At 34.4% G+C, this 20463-nt stretch overlaps 6 gene segments (V, D, J or C); all 6 read left to right on the forward strand.

Annotated features, from left to right (window-relative positions):
- The first annotated feature begins 1113 nt into the window (after window positions 1-1113).
- Window positions 1114-1575, forward strand: LOC122821981. The segment is given in 2 exon segments: window positions 1114-1173; window positions 1259-1575. Coding segments are annotated over 2 exon segments (357 nt in total).
- Window positions 1576-2484: 909 nt separating this feature from the next.
- Window positions 2485-2995, forward strand: LOC122822388. The segment is given in 2 exon segments: window positions 2485-2533; window positions 2618-2995. Coding segments are annotated over 2 exon segments (348 nt in total).
- A 1624-nt stretch (window positions 2996-4619) lies between these two features.
- Window positions 4620-5832, forward strand: LOC122821982. The segment is given in 3 exon segments: window positions 4620-4662; window positions 4747-5082; window positions 5786-5832. Coding segments are annotated over 3 exon segments (426 nt in total).
- Window positions 5833-7596: 1764 nt separating this feature from the next.
- Window positions 7597-8107, forward strand: LOC122822384. The segment is given in 2 exon segments: window positions 7597-7661; window positions 7749-8107. Coding segments are annotated over 2 exon segments (357 nt in total).
- Window positions 8108-8992: 885 nt separating this feature from the next.
- Window positions 8993-10737, forward strand: LOC122821983. The segment is given in 3 exon segments: window positions 8993-9056; window positions 9135-9458; window positions 10415-10737. Coding segments are annotated over 3 exon segments (690 nt in total).
- An 878-nt stretch (window positions 10738-11615) lies between these two features.
- On the forward strand, window positions 11616-12171 carry LOC122822391. The segment is given in 2 exon segments: window positions 11616-11712; window positions 11782-12171. Coding segments are annotated over 2 exon segments (339 nt in total).
- Window positions 12172-20463: the final 8292 nt, after the last annotated feature.

A 20463-nucleotide genomic window follows, 5' to 3' on the forward strand; every position in this document is an offset into this window, starting at 1 on the left:
AACGTCATGAGCAACGTCTCTCCACTCTATTATTGTGACATACTTTACTACTTTTTCCTATTTTTTGAGTTTTCCAACGGGTTGTGATGTCATTTGTCTCTCCCCATATACTTTATGATGCCACACTGGCACAAAGAGCAGAGAAATACAAAAACATACGATATCAGTTCAAAAACAGGGGAGGTGCTCTTGAACCACTGATGATTTCAAAAGACTCAGAAAAGTTGAGGTTAATTTAATTTTTCTTTATCAAAGATATAGTTGCACTAATCATTGCATAATCATATGCAGTATTGGTCATTAAACCACATACTAATAATCAAGCATTACAGCAGGCCAGGGGTCCTGCAACTTTCAGATGTGTTCCTGCTCCAATTCTCCTGGATTAAATGACTGACTCACTTCCTCACTTTAGTCAAGTTGTATAGAGTCCTGCTAACGATCTCAGTGTGTTGAATCAGTTTACTGCATTATATTGTCCCTCAAGGCCTGGATTTGAGGATTATGGTTTTATTGGAATGGCATTTGATCCAGACATATTTAAATTTCTTATTGGTTTGTATTTTCCAAGTATGTCTGTGCAAAAATACAATTCATCACCACAAAGTTATAAAGGAGAAACAATGTTTAGATATTGTAATAAATTGATTATTACACAACTGATTATAGTCAAATGACATATTCTGTTGTATTTCTCATTCCACATTGAAAAGAAGTTTTAATATTTTTCAAATTATATTTTTTATTTAAAAAAATATAGTTTTTAAATACCTGTGGAATGACAAATGCCAGGGCATCTGTATTTTATTAATATCCATAAAATCTTTCTTTTAAAATCTGTTTGCAGTCTAATTTGACAGTGAAGATGCTACCACTGAAAAATGTATATGATAGAGGATTCCATTGGGATTTAAACAATAAATTAAATTTTAATGTTCTATAAAATTTTAATTAGCAACTGCAGGTTGAAACAATACATTCATTTGAATAGTTTGTAGCTGAGATAATTCTCACCATTTTTCCTAAAATCTGATTGGGTAGTCGGTCATCATGCAAAGTAAAACTGCTATAAAAAGTCAGTCCTGTCAGTCAGAGGAACAGAAGCTCATTGGATCACTTTCATCAGCACCGACATGTTCTCTGTATCTCTGCTGCTGCTGGCTGCTGCATGCTGTGAGTCTCCCTGAGACACTCACATTATGCTGAGACTCACACATATTGATGATACACTTTAATTAATTTATGTTGTCATCAACAGGTGTGAAGTGTGAACAGCTGACACAACCAGCCTCTTTGACTGTGCAGCCAGGTCAAACTCTGAGCATCAGCTGTCAGGTCTCTTATTCTGTCACCAGCTACAGCACACACTGGATCCGACAACCTGCAGGAAAAGCACCTGAATGGATGGGTGTTATTTGGACCGGTGGAAGTAACGCTTATGCCACCAATGTCCAAGGACGTATAGGAATCACTAGGAACACGAATGAGAAGATTGTGTATCTCAGTCTCTCTGCCATGAAACCAGAGGAGTCTGCTGTGTATTACTGTGCCAGAGAGACACAGTGGTTAATGTGAGCAGAGAGGCTGTACAAAAACTCCTCACAGAGTAGAAGTGATATTAGTCTGAATACAAATACTGAGCATCATGTTAAAATGATTGAAGTTGTTTTGGTTTGAGATTTCCTGTTTTCAGCTTCATCAGCAGGTGGTTCTGCAGAAACAGTCCATATTTCACATCTTCAATTGTGTATCAGATATGAAACTGAATAGAAAGATTTAAAATGGACCTAGATTCATGAAACTGTTTTTTTATTCCACTTCTCAATCCATTTTCAAGACCTCAACATGGCATGTTTGATTCTTATAGCAGCATAATAAAGACATTAAATTACTAATGTTACTGTACATAGTTACTCACTAAATTAGAATACTATTGAAAGTCAATTTGTTTCAATAACTTCATTACCAAGTGAAAAACATTATATAAAGATTACTCAGACAAAGGCTGAGTAATCTTTATATAATGTTTAATTCTCTTAATAACAATGACCTTCTGCTAAAAGCTGCTGAAAACATGACACTTAAAATTTGAAACAAATTAAAAACAAATATGTTGTATTCATGAAAAGCATGTTTAATTCCTTCTTAGAGGTTGATATTTTTAAAATGTGCTTTTAATCTGACATATGAGACTCATTGGGAAGAATATTATAATTCACTGAATATAAATGTAAAAGTTTAATGCTACTCACAATGTAAGCAAAATAGATTTAAAAACTAAAAATAGGTCATATTAAAACCATGCCTATTGTACAATTTAAATATTAAATAAAATATTAACAACGTCCAACGAAAACAAATGTGAGAAGAACAGAGCTGCTAAACCGAAACTGTCACATTATATGATCACATGTCACTTGCTCTCCTCCTACCTACTATATAAATGCGACAGTGTGGAGTTGATTTCATAGGATGTCTGTTTCATCAGTCAACATGTTTTGTGCTGCTCTGTTCTTGCTCCTTGCAGCTGCAGGTGAATTCATTCCAATTTATTTCAGTCAGTAATTTATTAGCTTTAAACATTTACTCAATTTCTGACAACATATGTTCTTATCAGGAGTGAAGTGTGAACAGCTGACACAGCCGGCTTCTGTGACTCTGCAGCCAGGTCAGACCCTCACCATCAGCTGTCAGGTCTCTTATTCTGTTAGAAGCTACTACACACACTGGATCAGACAGGCTGCAGGAAAAGGACTGGAGTGGATTGGAAGAGCAGCTGATGGATCAACAACAAACTACAAAGATTCTCTCAGGAACAAATTCAGCCTTTCTGCTCACTCCTCCAGTAACATTGTGACTTTAAATGGACAGAATATGCAGCCTGAAGACTCTGCTGTTTATTACTGCGCAAGACAGTCACAGTGACACAAACATACAGCACAGCCGTACAAAAAATCCTTTGAGCCTGAGTACATGTATTTTTACTTCTCGCCCACAGGAGGCGCTCTTAGGCCATTTATTGTCATGATTATTTCAACCAAATTTCTTAAATATGCAACAAATACATCTTTATTCAGATTACATCAGTTAAAATTTTAATAAAAGATTGTAACTAACATTTATAAAATTGAAACTGTTCATTACAAACTAAACATGTCTGTAACAGAGCAATGTTGTGCTTAAAAACACAACATCGAATATAAGAGGTACCAAAAAGGTTGCCTCATATTTCTTCTTGATTAATATCGAGGTCATATATATCATTCTATGAAACAGTAAGTCACAGCGTTCTAACTTTAGTTTGTGCATATTTTTCTACCGCAAAACCCCGTAAAAAAATCAATAGATAGAACGAGTATATTTGGTTTATAAAAATTATTTCTATCATGTATTAGAGAACATTTATTATCATTGTAATAAAGTTTAAAGTGGAATGGAGGGAAACATGGCAATATTATAAAGTCAAAAATAGGTCAGTGTTATGAGTGTAGACATAATCTCAATCTGCATCCTGCTTTAAATAACATTTCCTGCTGTGCTGTTAGGTGTGACATAATCATTTATGATTGGCTGGTCGGTCATCAGGCAAATTACATGTCATGCTTTTTAAAATTGATCTCATCCTGTCAGTCACAGAGAAGCTCTCACTGGATCATCTTCAACACCAACATGTTCTCTATATCTGTACTGCTGCTGCTGGCTGCTGCATGCTGTGAGTCTCACTGAGACACTCACATTATGCTGACACACACATATTGATTGTACACTTTAATTAATTTATGTTGTCATCAACAGGTGTGAAATGTGAACAGCTGACACAACCAGCCTCTTTGACTGTGCAGCCAGGTCAAACTCTGAGCATCAGCTGTCAGGTCTCTTATTCTGTCACCAGCTACGGCACACACTGGATCCGACAACCTGCAGGAAAAGCACTTGAATGGATGGGTGTTATTTGGAGCGGTGGGAGTAACAACTATGCCACCAATGTCCAAGGACGTATAGAATTCACCAGAGACACCACTAAAAACATTGTGTATCTGAGGCTGTCTGCCATGAAACCAGAAGAGTCTGCTGTGTATTACTGTGCAAAAAACCCACAGTGGTTAATATGAGCAGAGAGGCTGTACAAAAACTCTTCACAGAGCAAAAGACATAAGTGTCATCAGCAAACAATGTGGTTTTTGATCATTTCCTGTTTTTCCAGAATTCTGTCCACATATGTGAAACAGAAAATGTGTATTGTGTTTTAATTTATGTAAAGTTTAATAATTTTTTTTTAAATTTCATTTGCCCAATGATACAAAGGATAACAATGTCTGAAATAGAAGAATATGGGGAAAATAAAGCCCATCATATAAACTTTAATCAAAGAAGTTCTTTCTTCCTATACAATCTAAATAAATATGACAGTTGCATCAACCTACTCATTTACCTAGAGTAACTGCACCCTGTTTAACATAAACAAACATTCAGCCTGCCAAGCAATACGTTGATTCAGACGTGTTTGTGATTGGATGGTCTGTCATTTTTCAAATGAATCATGGTGTTATAAATAGTCAGTGTCATTCTATCAGTCACAGAGCAACAGCTATTTTCATTGGCTCAAGTTCAACACCAACATGTTCTCTGTAGCTCTGCTGGTGCTGCTGGCTGCTGCATCCTGTGAGTCTCACCAGGACAGTACCATTATCTCTTTACACTGTTACTGACGATACTCTTACATGTATTAAACTTTCTCATTTACAGGGGTGAATTGTGAACAGCTGACACAGCCATCTTCTGTGACTCTGCAGCCAGGTAAACATCTGACCATCAGCTGTCAGGTCTCTTATCATGTGACCGCCTGGACACACTGGATCAGACAGGCTGCAGGGAAAGGACTGGAGTGGATTGGTTATATGTGCTCTGGATGCGGCGGAAATTACAAAGATTCTTTAAGGAGCAAGTTCAGTATTACAGTAGAAGCGTCCAGTAACACAGTGACTCTGAATGGGCAGAATCTGCAGCCTGAAGACTCTGCTGTGTATTACTGTGCCAGACAGAAACCACACAGCCACAGTGAGATGGACAAGCTGCAGAGCTGTACAAAATTCCTCAACCTACACACACGTATGTTATAAAATGACCAGAGGAGGCGCTGTAACAACACTAATGAATCCAAGAAAGGTTATCTGACAAATGGCTTAGATATTCCAGCTGGAAAATGTAAAAATTCTACTTTTCTCATATAATTTCAGAGGGAAAAATGCTGTTTAAAAGAAGACAAATTATCATTGAATAAATAATAATCTTTTTATTTATTTTATTGATTTCTTATTTTCATTAGAACAAACAGTGAACATTATATAAACAATAACTGGTATTATGGTTTGATTTTTCTAAATTTCTATTCAGTTAAAACAAAATAAATAAATAAATTAAATTAAATTAAATAAAAAATGACCACCTCTTTCTTGCCAAAAGTTGATTTAGACCAAAATTAAAATCACTTTTGGCAAAGAATGGCTCAGGTCATTGTTTCAGGAAGGTAATGTTTTGATAATAACAGTAAAATACTTTCAAAACAAATTGTGACTGGATGTTCTGTCATTTTTTAAAATTCAACATTATAAATTAAGGACTTGATCTGTCAATTACACTTTCATCAGATTATCTTTTATACATATTTTTATACATATCTAAAGCTCTGATGCGGATTGCTGTAAGTTTCATTTAACAATCATGTCATGAATACACTACACTCTCATTGACATTACATGTTGAACTGATGTGATATCATCAACAGCGGTGAAGTGTGAGCAGAGAGTTCAGATTCTGACCATCATCTCTTAGTTATGTTATGGATGTGAGCAACGATCACACACACTGGATCAAGCGACTGGCACAAAAAACAATCAGGGATTTTGGAGACAACTCTTGTGCCGACATTGTCTAAGGTCTTATAGAAATCACCAGTGTGTGGGTACTATAAAACCAGAGAACAGTGCAGAGTATTACTGCGCAAGAAACACAGTGATTAATGAGCAGCAAGGCTGTGCAAAAACTTTGTACAATGTTGAAATTGCATTAACTTGCATAGAATACTGAGCATCGTGTAAAAATAGACAAGTTGTGGTTTGTGATTTCCTGTTTTTTAGCTTTCTCAACAGCTGGTCCAACAGAATGTTTTATTACAGACTGTAGTCATGGATCAGATGTGTAATTGAAACACTAATTTGAGGCTGAATTTATGACATACTTTTCCTTCTATATAGGAGAAGGTTTTTATTAGTTTTCTTACAAATTGTTTTGGTAAATTATATTTTGGCTTCAAGTGGGATAATAAATAAAGACAGTACTCATTGGCCATTGTTGAATTAAACAGTTATTTTATATTAATTCTAACTAAATTAATAATTTCCATCAGCATACTTGGTGAAATTTGACATATTGTCAGGGAGATCAATGTCTATTTTCTAATTAAAATGACTGTTATTTCTAACTTGACATAAAATGAGGTCGATACGGGGACATATCCAAACATTACACTGATGATTACACATATACACGTTTTCCAAAGCATTGTAAGGAATATCAGTAAAAGTAGAAAGAGTAACACCTTTTTCAGCACACTTTCTTAAATATAAAACTCTTTCTATTTGTCTGCTGGTGGTTATTGTCAAATAAAGCTAAAAAATCAATGTGTATATTACACAGGACAGCATGATGGTATAATTAATATTTCCTCATACCTCAGGGTTATGGGTTTAAATCGCAGCCAGACTCAGGGTTAACCATGGGCCATCTTCTGAGGATCCACTCTTCCCTCCGATTTTAAATGAAACTATTAAAATATCCTGGTTGTATACATCACTGGTTGCTTGTACTGTGTGTCTGTGTTGCCCTTTGGACTGGTGACTTCTCATCTTCTGAGAAAATCATTATATTTAATATAAATGCTGAAGAAAATTACGCTTGCTTACAAAACATTGTTGGAATTACAGTAATAATATAGAAAATAATAACACTGTATTAAAAACTGTAAAAAAACAACAACCTCTTAAATCAAGGAAAATACCAATTAAGCTAGAAATGATCCTCAAGTTTTGTACATCAAGCTTTTAAATATTTTTTATTCAATATTGCCTCATATTTTTCCTTAACTCTTACAAGCCCAGAAAGATAATTTTGATGCATAGCGTTTAAAAAGTCAAAGCATTCTGCCATAGAAAATACATTTTATGAGTGTGTTAACATCTTTTTGTGAATATTTTTTGATATAACAAGGAAAAACATTAATGATAAATCAATAGGTTATTCCTACTGTCTTCGGTTGTTAAAGGAGGAACTGGAGCAAGACAGGAATATTGAAAAAAAAGAGAAAAAAGAAAAAAAAACAACTCATGCGTATAAATATTACAACCAAAATGGGTCACTTTTATAAATCCATTCAGAAAAATGATCTAAGAGGAATTCTGTTTGAAAAAAACTACTAGTTTCCTGCTGTGCTGCTAGCATATAATAGGCACTCATGATTGGCTGGTTGGTCATTAGGCAAATTAAATGGCAACCTTTAAATGACATGTTCTCATCTTGTCAGTCACAGAGAAGTTCTCATTGGATCACCTTCACCAACAACATGTTGTCTGTGGCTCTGCTGTTGCTGCTGGCTGCTAGATCCTGTGAGTCTCTCAGAAATACTCACATTATGCTGACGCTATATTCTTACAGGTATTACACTTTGATTAATTTCATGTTGTCATCTACAGATGTGAAGTGTGAACAGCTGACACAACCAGCCTCTGTGACTGTGAGGCCAGGTCAACCTCTGACCATCACCTGTCAGGTCGCTTATGATGTGAGGAGCTACTGGACACATTGGATCAGACAGCCTGCAGGAAAAGGCCTGGAGTGGATTGGTTACATGTGCGCTCGATGCTCAGGAGCTCGCAAAGATTCTTTAAAGAACAAGTTCAGTATTACAGTAGAAGAGTCCAGTAAAATAGTGACTCTGAATGGACAGAATCTGCAGCCTGAAGACTCTGCTGTGTATTACTGTGCCAGACGAGACACAGTAACATAAATAAGCAGGAGGGCTGCACAAAAACCTCTCAGGACCTGAACACATAACTACCAGGGGAGGCGCTGTAAAACCACTAATGACTCCGTTGCAAATTCTCTGTCAAAGCCTTGATAATTATTATGGAAATGTTTTAATCTCACTTGTTTTATTTTATTTTCCATTCCAACATAAAATTTTTAGCACACTATAAAAAACTAAGAATATTGCTGTAGATTTACTGTTTCAAAACCTGTGAAATAGCAGCTCAGCAGAAAAAGAAAACAACTCTTGTATTGAATTGATTTGTATGATTTGTTATAGTCCAGCTTTTTTTAATGCCAACATATCACTTTGAAATCACTTTGACTTGAACAATAAAAAGTACCGCTTGTTTAGCCTTTGAAGGTTAAGCATGTTTGAAATGTGTGATTTGACAAAAAAAATTTTTTCTTATGTTTCAGTAAAGAAAATACAGATATAATATATATATAATAATAAGTTTTTGATACAATCTCTTCTAAATGATAAATGAGTGTGACCTTTTATTCAGTGTTTGGTCTTATTTCATCCCTCACACCATGATCAAAAATGTTTTAATTATATTTTCTATATGAATGATAAATTTCTATATTTTTATCCCTTGCATGAAGAAATGAATAGTCAAACTGTCAAAATGTTATTTTTAAAAAGTCTAAATAAACAAACAAGGCTCTCAATTTAAAGGATTAAAGGACTTTAAACTGAACTTGCTGAGCTACTGAGGAAATTATTCAAGTGGCTTCCTGACATCACAGTGTCTTTAAAGCCAACTTAAACTAATCAAGTTTTAAAATGAACACTACTGTTCAAAGTCTTCCAGTTTTGTTTGTATGCAAAGTGAACTTCCTGTTAGTCTACTGTAAAGGCTGATCTTCTGCTGCTCAATGCACAGTTAAAGAAACTACCTTCTAATTGGTACCTTCACATAGCAACATGTTCGCTCTAACTCTCCTGCTGCTGCTGGCTGCTGGATCCTGTGAGTCTGAAATAAATGGCACACTCATTTATTTCATTTGGTTTAACTTTTTTAATATTTAATATTTTCCCTTGATAGATGTGATGTGTGAGCAGCTGCAACAGCCAGACTCTTTGACTGTGCAGCCAGGTCAGAGTCTGACTGTCAGCTGTCAGGTCTCTTATTCTCTGAGCAGCTACTGGACAGCTTGGATCAGACAGCCTGCTGGGAAAGGACTGGAGTGGATTGGGAGCAAATATACAGGAGATTCATACTACAAAAAATCACTGGAGAACAAGTTCAGTATTACCTTAGACACATCCAGTAACACAGTGACTCTGAATGGACAGAATATGCAGCCTGGAGACTCTGCTGTGTATTACTGTGCAAGAGACCACAGTTACAAAAACAAGCAACAGAGCTGTACAAAAACCTATCATGGCCTGAATACTTGTAATTACAACTTATCCACCAGAGGGAGCCCTGTTAGAACAATAGTGACACCAATCTGGTTACAAGTTCTATGACAAGCGAGAGAAAATGACATGTAGATGAACTTTTTACTAATACAAAACAAACAAACAAAAAAGAAAGAACAAAAATGAAATAAAATAAAATAGAAAAAATATCAGAAATCTATACTTACAGGAAGGAATGTTATGGTTAGCCGTTTGCCTCTTTATGGTACCGACAGGGTGAAGGGACCCCAGGGAAAGTCCACTAGACTATCACAGGCCACCACAAATATTTCATCTTTAAGGAATAGATCACAGAACCATATTTGCCAAAGTCAGTTTAAAAGATAATTTATCGATTTCAATAAATTATGGAGTTTTGTAGAAATATGTATGAAGGCAAAACTTTAATATGAAAATATACTACTCAGAGTTTCAGCAGCTAGATTATAATAGAGGAACGAAGAGCGACATCAAGAACTTACACCATTAAATTACTTCTGCTATAATACTGGGAGAATAATCATTTGTTCTTTCTCATGACACTGTTAGAAACCAAACGTTTAATGTATTCACAGAAACTTCACTCCCCATAAGTTGGCAAAACATGCTATGAATTTGAATTTTGGTGTTACGTTTTTCAGATGTTCCTCACTTAAACCTGTAGGGGGCCGTCTATGCAAACTGTTTCTGCTTTATAAATACACCAAGCACACTATCGATAACTAGCATTTTATCTGAGGGAGAAACTCTCAGACCACTTTACAGATATAACTTGGAAAAATCACATTTTTAATACCAAAGACATGTTAATTATCTGGAGCTTAGTTTTTATTTTTACCATTCATGGTAAGTTTTTATGCTTCAATGAAAAAGTGTCAGCTGTTAAACAGGGTGCAAAATAAATGTTTTTGTTCCCCACAGGTGTTTGGAGTGAGATCAAATTGCAGCAGCCTCAACCCTCTGAGGTGAAAAGACCAGGAGACACTGTGAAGATTTCATGTGTCACGTCTGGTTACACAATGACACAGTACGGCATGCACTGGATAAAACAGAAATCTGGGAAAGGTTTAGAATGGATTGGGTGGATAAACACATACACAGCTGCTGCTACCTATGCCAGTTCTTTTCAGAGTCGTTTCACCTTCACTCAAGATGTTTCCAGCAGCACTCAGTTCCTGCAGATCACCAGTCTCACTACAGAGGACTCTGCTGTTTACTTCTGTGCAAGACAGCACAGTGACTGAAGACAGTGGAGCAGCTGTACAAAAAGTCCTAGAACAATATGATTCTTCTATGATGTGTCTGGTCTGTTTAAACACTCCAGATGCAAGCGCTTTTATGACTTTTATGTTTTCTACATTTCACTCATCCATTGCTGCATCCATAACCTCCACAACCCAATCCTAATTCAAAGCTGTAGTTGGTAAACATTTTTCCCCAACTCTAAAAAGAGAGGATAAAAAAATAAAAAAAATAAACATACTTGTTGTGAATTTGATGTTTATTATTGCAAAGATGTGGCCTAATTAGTGTTTTTGGCAGTTTTAACATGTATATCATCATTTAGGACTCATATGCACAGCAATAAACTAAACTTTTTTTTAAAGAATTCATTTCATGACCAGAGATTAGAGAGCTGAAGAAAGCAGAACTGTAATGAATAAAAAAGCACAGAATAACCTGGACAACTATGTGAAGATTTGTTGAAGTTTAAATAGTATAACAAAATGGTTGAACTTGTATATTCTAGGTCAACAGCTAATACATCACATCTAAACTGACCCCAACTTATTGGTTTTATCCTGCCATTAAAAATATTGAAATTCCAAAAAAACTGTGACAATAAATTCAAAATCTGACATATTTATGTTGTTTCTTTTACTTCTGCAGGACAAAAAACACAAAAAATTCTGAAAGTAGTTCAGTATTTATAAAATGACTAATAAAGTATATTACAAAAAAAGTTGATTCATATTAGATATTTGCTTATTTTAATATTTCTCTTTCGGACTTGTTGAAACCGTGTTGCAAATCAAATCAAAACAAAATAAAATTATTTCTCTATAGGAACTCTATGCAAATTTGGTGGTTTTGTTTGTGATGCAGATGTAATGAGTTCAGCTGGTAACCCTGTAAAAGGGAATCAGATCTCATTGTTTCAGCTTCACCAACCATGTTCTCTGTCACCCTGATGCTGCTGCTGTTAGCAGCTGGATCAGGTAAGAATTTCAGGATTTGTGAGAATAACCAGATCATGGTTTGAATCTCACAAAATGTTGTTTTTCCAGGTGTTCGATCTGAGACTCTGAGACAGCCAGCCTCTGTGTCTGTGCTGCCTGGTGAACGACTGCAGATCACCTGTCAGGTCTCTTATTCTGTTAGCACAGATATTACAGCCTGGATCAGACAGCCTGCAGGGAAAGGACTGGAGTGGATTAGTAGTGACACAACTATTAAAGATTCATTAACCAGCAAGTTCAGCGTCAATCTAGATGAATCAAACAACATATTGACTCTGAATGGAGAGAATATGCAGCCGGAGGACTCTGCTGTGTATTACTGTGCCAGAGATCCACAGTGACACAGATCAGCAGCAGACCTGAACAAAAACCCCACTATGTCTGAACAGCTGATTCAGGAACGTGAAAGCTCTCATGTTCAGGGATAGATACTGCAATTAAAATGACCGTAATAAAAATGTGTATCTACATCTATCTCTATCTCTATCTGATGACTATTAAATAATATATGGCTATCAAACAGTTTTGTCATGCAATGGAGAAATCAGCCGTTTGGCATGTCTTTTCTTTCGGTTTTAACTCTCAAACAACCACAGATTTTGGAATTGTGGACAAATGTTCCAGCTTAGAAAATATAGATTATAGAAAATATTCCTCTACAGTTTGTTTGTAACCAATATTTTGGTACACATGCAGAAAATGTGTCAAATTTTAAAGGTTTATTTTACAAATTAATATTAATTATTTGTAAGATGGAGAGAAGGCTTATGCTTTATGATTTGCTTGTGATGTCAAAGGTTTTTGTTTCATGGGATTTGGCAAAGTAAGTTTAAAAAATTTGCATTTAGGAAACTTTCTTTACCTCTCACTCACTGCAGTCATGCTAAATTTTTATAAAATTTTTAGTCAACAATTAAAGCACTTTAAAAAATAAATATGCATGTGGTTCATCATCTAGATTGATTGAAACTGTGATAAAGAGAGGATCATTTACATGCAAACCCGCCCTCCCTTCAGCCTCCTATAAAAAGGCCTCAGTTCAGATCTGAGTTCAGAGGATGTCTGTTAAATCAGCCAACATGTTTTGTGCTGCTCTGTTCCTGTTCCTAGCAGCTGCAGGTGAATTTCTTCAATCTTTGAGATCTCTGTCAACCATAAGTCTCAACAAACAAGATTTCCTCTTTTTTTTTCTGACTTAGTCAATTCTTCTTTCAGCAGGTGTGAAGTGTGAACAGCTGACACAGCCAGCCTCTCTGACTGTGCAGCCGGGTCAACCTCTGACCATCAGCTGTCAGGTCTCTTATTCTGTTACCAGCTACTGGACAGCTTGGATCAGACAGCCTGCAGGGAAAGGACTGGAGTGGATTGGAGATGCAAAAGGATCTTCCACATATTACAAAGATTCTCTCAGAAACAAGTTTAGCATTTCCACAGAATCCTCCAGTAACACAGTGACTCTGAAAGGACAGAATCTGCAGCAAGAAGACGCTGCTGTGTATTACTGTGCAAGACTCCACAGTGACGCAAAACATGAACAGACCTGTACAAAAACCCATTCAGTATCTGAACACTTGAAATACTGTAAACCTCCAGAGGAGGCATCATCAGACCATAAATTATTTACCAGCAATTTATTCCATATTTATATCAGTTCCTTTTTTATATAGGTTCATGGATCAAAGATTGAACCCTGGACAAATCACTTGCTTTTCACAGATTAAAACAGAGACATACAGAAGAGACAAGCACATTCCTTGTATACGCTCAAACCTAAGGGTCGGGTGTTCAGTAAATTATCATGGATGTACTAGAATTACAGGAAGCTGCCTGGAGAGGATCCATACCTGTGCAGGGAGGATTATGTGAACTTCCTGAAAAGAGTCTGTGACCCACAGTCAAACTCAACCAAAATCACTTTGGAAGACACCTCAAACAGTCCTTCCTTTTTATAAAATCTATTATGGCATCAAGAGTCCATGCATACACATTTTAAATAATTCACATCAGAAAATCTTTATCATTCACGTATAGTAGGCTTAAAATCAACAAAAGCCATATCTGCAGAAAGTAGGGTCACAGTGTGAAGGGGAAAACATGCAGTAAAAAGCCCAAGGCCAGAAATCAACCATCTTCATCACATGCTGTGCCTGCACTGAGCCATGTGGTGCACCTTTTTTAAATATTTCAGAAGGTGGTTCAACATCAAGAAATTAACTAAACATGTTAATATAAAACAAATACAGTTCAGGAGGAAAAAAATCAAGTGCTTTAAATCTATATTTTACATATTGTTTGTGTCGCTATTTTAAAGGTATGTTTATTTAAAAGCTTTAGTTATACAGAATTATTTGAATTTAGCCTGACATCTGTCGACACTGATAAGGTAAAACTAGAGAAGAACAAAATATGTTTACTTTGTACGGGTATAAAAAATTTGAGGAAATTAAAATTAAATTGTGCTCCTTCAACTTTTTAACCTAAATAAGTATGTTTTAAGAAACCGTTTTATTCCTACCAGGCTTTGGTGCTTAAATAAATGTGAACATTTTTCTAAAAACCACAACTGTAATAACTGTCTCCTGTCTATCAGTTTCCTCCTCCGCTCTGTTGCTGCTGCTGTTTTTGTTTCAGAGTTTCTCACAGTGATATTTGGGGGCACAGAGATATACACTAATACAAAAACCTCAGAGCAAATACCTGTCTGTAATTCATAATAATGACTATAAGTAAGTATAGATCACTACATTTCTACCTTTGTAATATGAGGTAAGAACTCAGTGTTGCCATTTTGATAAAATGACTGATAATTTTCAAATACATATTAGTTACACTTTAATTCATAGACTATAAGTCGTATTTTTGAGTCTATTTTCATTGCATCAGAGAATTGATACTTAGTTTCTTTCAGAATCGTTACACAAAAATATCCGTCTCATAAGTCTGGACAATGTTGAAACACTTTTATGTGAATATTCAGTTTTTATTCCATTTTTTGTGGTGCTTCAGGTTTTTGTTCAAGCAGTCAATGAAGATGTAGCACTGTGAGATTTAGACTACTGGGGTAATGGAACAACAGTCACGGTTCTACCAGGTAAGATCCTTTAAAATATTGTTTACAGTTCTATTTATAATTGTTGTTTATGATAATAATATTTATGTAAAATTTTAGATTAGTTTTAACTTTTGATGCTCCTGTTAGCTGACAGTCATGTTAAATCGTTTTGGTGTTATCTGAATAAATTGCATTTGTGGATTTACTATTTTAGTTTTCCAGACAAATCTTATTAATATTATGTTTCAAACCAGATTATATAACACTGCAGTAATATAACAAACTGTCAAAAACATCCTTTAATATTGTCTCCAGTAAAATTGCTTTTATTTTTGATTCAGTGTTAAATAATCCTAAAGTTTTCATTACTATGAGTTTAAAAGCGTCTGGAAGTTGTTCCCTACAACTTTCTAATTTTTCATATTTTTATTTGATTTCTGTTATCCAGATTAACAAATTTAATCTGTTGAAAAAAAGTAATTGATGGTCCAGAATGTAAAAATTTTATTTTCCAGAAAATATGAAAGTGTAAATTAATTTAGAATCTGACCCAGGTTGGTTTAAGCTGCAGAGAAATAAGGGACATGACAGAGATTCATCGGAAATAAATGCTCTGCATTTGAAATCCAAACAGAAGAAAATACTACATGAGGGCAAAAAAAAATAAAAAAAATATTGCATACAATTATGCAATTATTTGCATAATTTCAAATAACTGCTTGTTGCATTTTTTTGTTTTAACTTCTCAACTAAATGACATTTTGACTTAGAGCAAATGACTAAAGAGACTATTTTGACTTGCAAAATAGCAGTGTAGTGACAATTTAGACACACAAGAGGAAATAAGAATAGTTTATGCTCAAGCAACTCAAAATAACCAAATAGAAATATGGCTTCCAGAATCTCTAACAATTACAGTCCTTTAAATCAAGAATGGATTAAAAATCTGATGGAGGCAAAACCTCGACTTAAACAAAAAGTAAAAAACAAGAGGACTATATGGACTAAATATAAGGTAACTAAATTACTCAAATGATTGAATTAATTATTCTGTGTAAAAATATCTAAATGCTTGATTATCATTTATTGTAAATTTATGCAGAACATACTTTTTCACTAAACAAGAAGCTAAATCAGGAGCCTGATCTATTAGAGGTCTATAAAAATCCTGCAACAGCAGAGTTACATTTTGTTACATTGAGGAAGAAGCTTTAGACAAATTAAATTTGTTGTAATTCTAATATTCTCTAATTTTATCACAATAAAATTGATATTTGATGATAAATCTGTAATGATGATGGTATACTTTTCCTTGAAGAGTTGTGATAAAAATTACTAGAATTTTAGGATTTACGGGTTGCAAACATTGGGGGACGATGACTGATATTCTTTCTGTGTTCAATTACATCTAAGTTGGTGTTTGGGTGAATTGTTAAAATTCTGAACAAGATTCATTGTTTTTGAGTTTTTCATTTAAAGAAAATGTGTTTTGTTTTTTTGTTTAAAAAAAAAAAAATAAAAAAATAATATAATGGCTTGATGGAAAAAGAGCTGGCTTAACAGTTGTTTAAATGCATTAATTTCCCACAAATGAAACTGGTAAAAACTGGAGAAACTCGTTAATTTTTAACTCAGGATGTAGAAGATGGATGCCTCTGAATGTAAAAAGGTTGCAGCCCTAAAGTTGGAAACATCAGACGTCTTACATTATTTTGTATACCTATCCAACTGATGGTGGAAACTTTCCGCCACAATAAAATACTTATTTCACTTGGAAAGTTTTACATTTGAGAAACTAACTGATACTTTGGCAAAATTTCCCTTTTTTGGCAAAGTTGCTGCTGCAGAAGCATTAGATTTTTAACTTAACATTACGTTCTATAAATGATTTGGAAAAAAAAATATCACAAAACATTTTAAAAAGCTAATTGATTGCAATTATTAAAAAATACTTTTTTCATGACTTAATACTTTTGAATCAACTTCTTGTTATTTTTGTAACACTTTAACTGTTATGGGGACACCAGCGTCTCCATGGACCCATTGACGTGCATGTAAGTGGTGAGGGATAAAGGGTTACAGTCCATAAACTGTAGTGTATGTATTGACATGAAGTAATTAATATTGTGCTGATAAAATGTTCTTCCAATCATTTTTATGTCCTGATATGATCTATTTTCTTTGCTCATCTGCAGATCCAAATGCTCCCCCTGTTCCTCCATCCCTGTTCGTCCTCAGTCCACTGCAGACTCCTGGTTACACCGTGAAGCCAGCAAACCAGTCTGATCCAAACGTCTGTCTGGTCACAGATTTCCGACCAAAGTGGGAAAATGTGGTTCTGAATTTGAAAGAGGGTCCAGTGAATGTGAGGACAGATGAAGCTGTTCTGTCGAAGAATGACACCTACTACTTTGCTGCATTCAGGAACGAAGCAATCTACTCCTGTCACATGAACGGGATGGTCGGCAACAATGAAGCTGGTACCAAATTTATAAAGTTTAACGAGTCATGATATAACAATTCACTTTTAGAGACATTAAAACTTTGGGTATTTTTTTTTATGACTTAAACTCTCTCATCAGCATTACACCTCCCATCTTCATAAGCTTCAGTTGATAATTTGTTACAAAACTTTCTTATAAGAGTGTTTGCTGACATTTTATGACTGTCAGAGTTTTCATGATGTTTTTGTGACTGATGTTCTTTCTGTCTCTAATCAGATGATGAATGTGGCAGCATTTATCCCGGTGAGTCTGATCTCTTCCTGTCTCAGTTTGGTTCCATCTCTGATCGCTGCTGTTTGTGTTCAGTTCAGTCTGAACTCTGTTTCTCTGTCGTCCAGAAAAAGCCAAGCTGAACTTCTACCTGCTGCTGATGAACGGAGTCCGAGTGGTGTTCACCAAAGCTCTGGCCTTCAGCACCGTCCTCACCATCAGAGGCCTGCTCTTCTGAAACTGAGCCTTTAGTTCATGAATTGAAATACATTTTCAAAAAAAATATGTGTGATTAAATGGCTCTGAAATAATAAACTTTGCAAATATACACTGAATGAAAAAAAAATAAAAAAAACATCTCTAATTTATGGTAAAGTACAAGCAGCAGCTGTAGTTCCTGAATTTGGATTATACCATATTTAAAATTCTGGCAACCACAGCTGCCGGTATTTTACCATAAATTAGAGATGTTTTTTTTGTTTGCTAAAGTGGAAAATAAAATTTATCGACATTTCCTTTGACTGAATGTTTTACTTTTTAACATTTTTTTCTAGTGTTTCTGTTAATTTTATGCAAAGTTGTTTCCAGTCTTTTATTGTTTTTCCATATTTCTGTAGTTTTGTATTCAAAAAGGAGGTCGATATTGAGTTTTTTCCTTTTTGTTTAAAGAATTAGCTTCCTCAAAAAAGTTGTAAAAATTTAAATACACATTTATGTATGTGAAAGTGCATTTTTACATGCAGATTTCATGACAAACATCTAAAAATGAAAATAAAGAAGAATATATTAAAGAAATAAAACAAATATTTATTGTTTTTCTGTAAACCATAAACTCAAGAAAAACATTAAAAAGAAAAAGATAAAATTATCATTCCAGAAAAGACGGAATTTATTACTTAATTATTTTTTCTTCAATTTAGTCAAATGTCCTGTATTTTCTGTGGTTAGTCATTGTTTGACATGATAATGAAGAGATAATTTTTGGTGTTTGTAAAAATTCAACAATGTTCCTGCTTTACTGTGTTCATGTTCATGTTTCATTTATTTGCAAGATCTACAAATAAACTTTAATGCAGCCTATTTGATATGTTCCAGCTTTGTTACTTTATCTATCAAACATCTTCTATAATTAACTTGTTATTAATAATTTTTTATTGTGCTAAAGTTTCCCTTCATCATTCAAAGCTATGTTATCTTCCTTTTTTCACTCTCATTCAAATTATTTTCTTACTGATTATGTGATAAACCACCTCCACTCTCTGCCACTTGTTCAGGTTATTTCCAGTAATCTATGGGTGAACAAACTAAATGATGAGGAAAAACAGTCAGAAATACATATAATTTCTCATCTCCTTCTTAGCGCAAAAGTTTGATCGTTTAAAACCACATGTCACCAGGAAGCAGAAATACAGATGAAAATCTGAAAGAAACCAAATAGCAGCTCAGTTTCACATGAAGACAAAAAGAATGAGGTTAACCTCAGCTCCGCTTGTTTCTTCTCTTCACACAACAAGCTGAATCTTTTCACATGTTGACTTCAGTGACTGCACGGTTCCTTTGTAATGTTGGGCATTTAATCAAATGCTTTAAATTTTCACTTCAGATTTTAAATTTTCTGAAATCCTCCATTCAAATTTTTATTATTATTATTATTATTATTATTATTATTATTATTATTATTATTATTATTATTATTATTATTATTATTATTATTATTATTATTATATAGGAGGTTTGTTCTTTATTCTGTCTCAGAGTTGAGCTACAATTTTTCCAAGGAATGTTTTTTGTTTGTTTTTTTTTCTCCCCTAAAATTATGGAAAACAAAATCAAATTTAAAAACAAAACAGGAGAACTTTGTAAGGGGAAAATGAAAATGTGATCTGAGCAGCAGCTTTTAAAGTATATATGTTCAGATAAAAAAAAAAAAAAAGATGAACAGGAATCATTTGTTTGTAGTATGAACTGACAGAAAATAAAGATAGACCCTCCTCATGTCATGCGGATCTCAGGTAAGAAACTCTATTGGTTCTTCCAAAAACATATTTAGAAATGCTGCCACCTAGTGGACAAACGTGACAAGCCACTGATGCAAGGTAAAACTTGCTACCTTGCATTAGTTGTAAGGATTAAGGGTTTTAAGGTCAAATTTATACAATTTACTTAATTTATGGAGATTGTGTTGCTACCTTCATGGAAACAACAAAATGTGAGAATAATTAATATCTTTGTTACTTAAATGCAAGTTTTAGGATATGTTTATAATAATTTAAAACTAACCCATAGAAATGCCAAGTTTTAAGTTAATATATTTTGCTTGTGGATGATATTTTAAGAATTTTTTTATCCAAAGAGTTGAGTTGTCAATTATTTTTATTTTTAATTGTTTAACTATTTGCTGTCTTTCTTTGCAAATAAGAGCCTTTGTTCAAAACCCCCTCAAAGCCGAAACTTGTATAATCACCTTTGACCAGTGGAGGGACTCTAACAAAATAAACATCCCGACAACACAAGACATCTACTTTTTTGTCTGGAAGTGACAAACTTTACATTTCCTTTTTCAGAGAGCTGGCATAAAGTTTCACAATAAGTTGTTTTCTGCTATTTTTATTTTTTTTTTGCCTTTAGTTTGTTAAAATTTGTTCATATTTAAGGAAATTGACACATAAAATGTAATTCCAACGTAGATGTCATATTTTAGACCTCCCAGTGTATGATTATCTTCTGTTTTAGAGGGGCGTTCTTTGGTCACACATTCATTTTAAAGATGAAAGTCAAATGTATGTCCTGCTGATCTTGATGTCTTTCAAAATAGTCATACGTCTCTTCCTTTGTGAGTTTGTCTTAATCTCATTTTGCATTTATTACTAATTATTTCTGGGTCTTTGACAAGTGCTAACAGCTTGAGTGCAATCTCACATGATAGGAAAGGAAAATGCCCCAGCAACGTCTTAATTTCAGTTA

The sequence above is a fragment of the Gambusia affinis genome, linkage group LG19 (assembly GCF_019740435.1).
Source record: "Gambusia affinis linkage group LG19, SWU_Gaff_1.0, whole genome shotgun sequence".
Classification (NCBI taxonomy): domain Eukaryota; kingdom Metazoa; phylum Chordata; class Actinopteri; order Cyprinodontiformes; family Poeciliidae; genus Gambusia; species Gambusia affinis.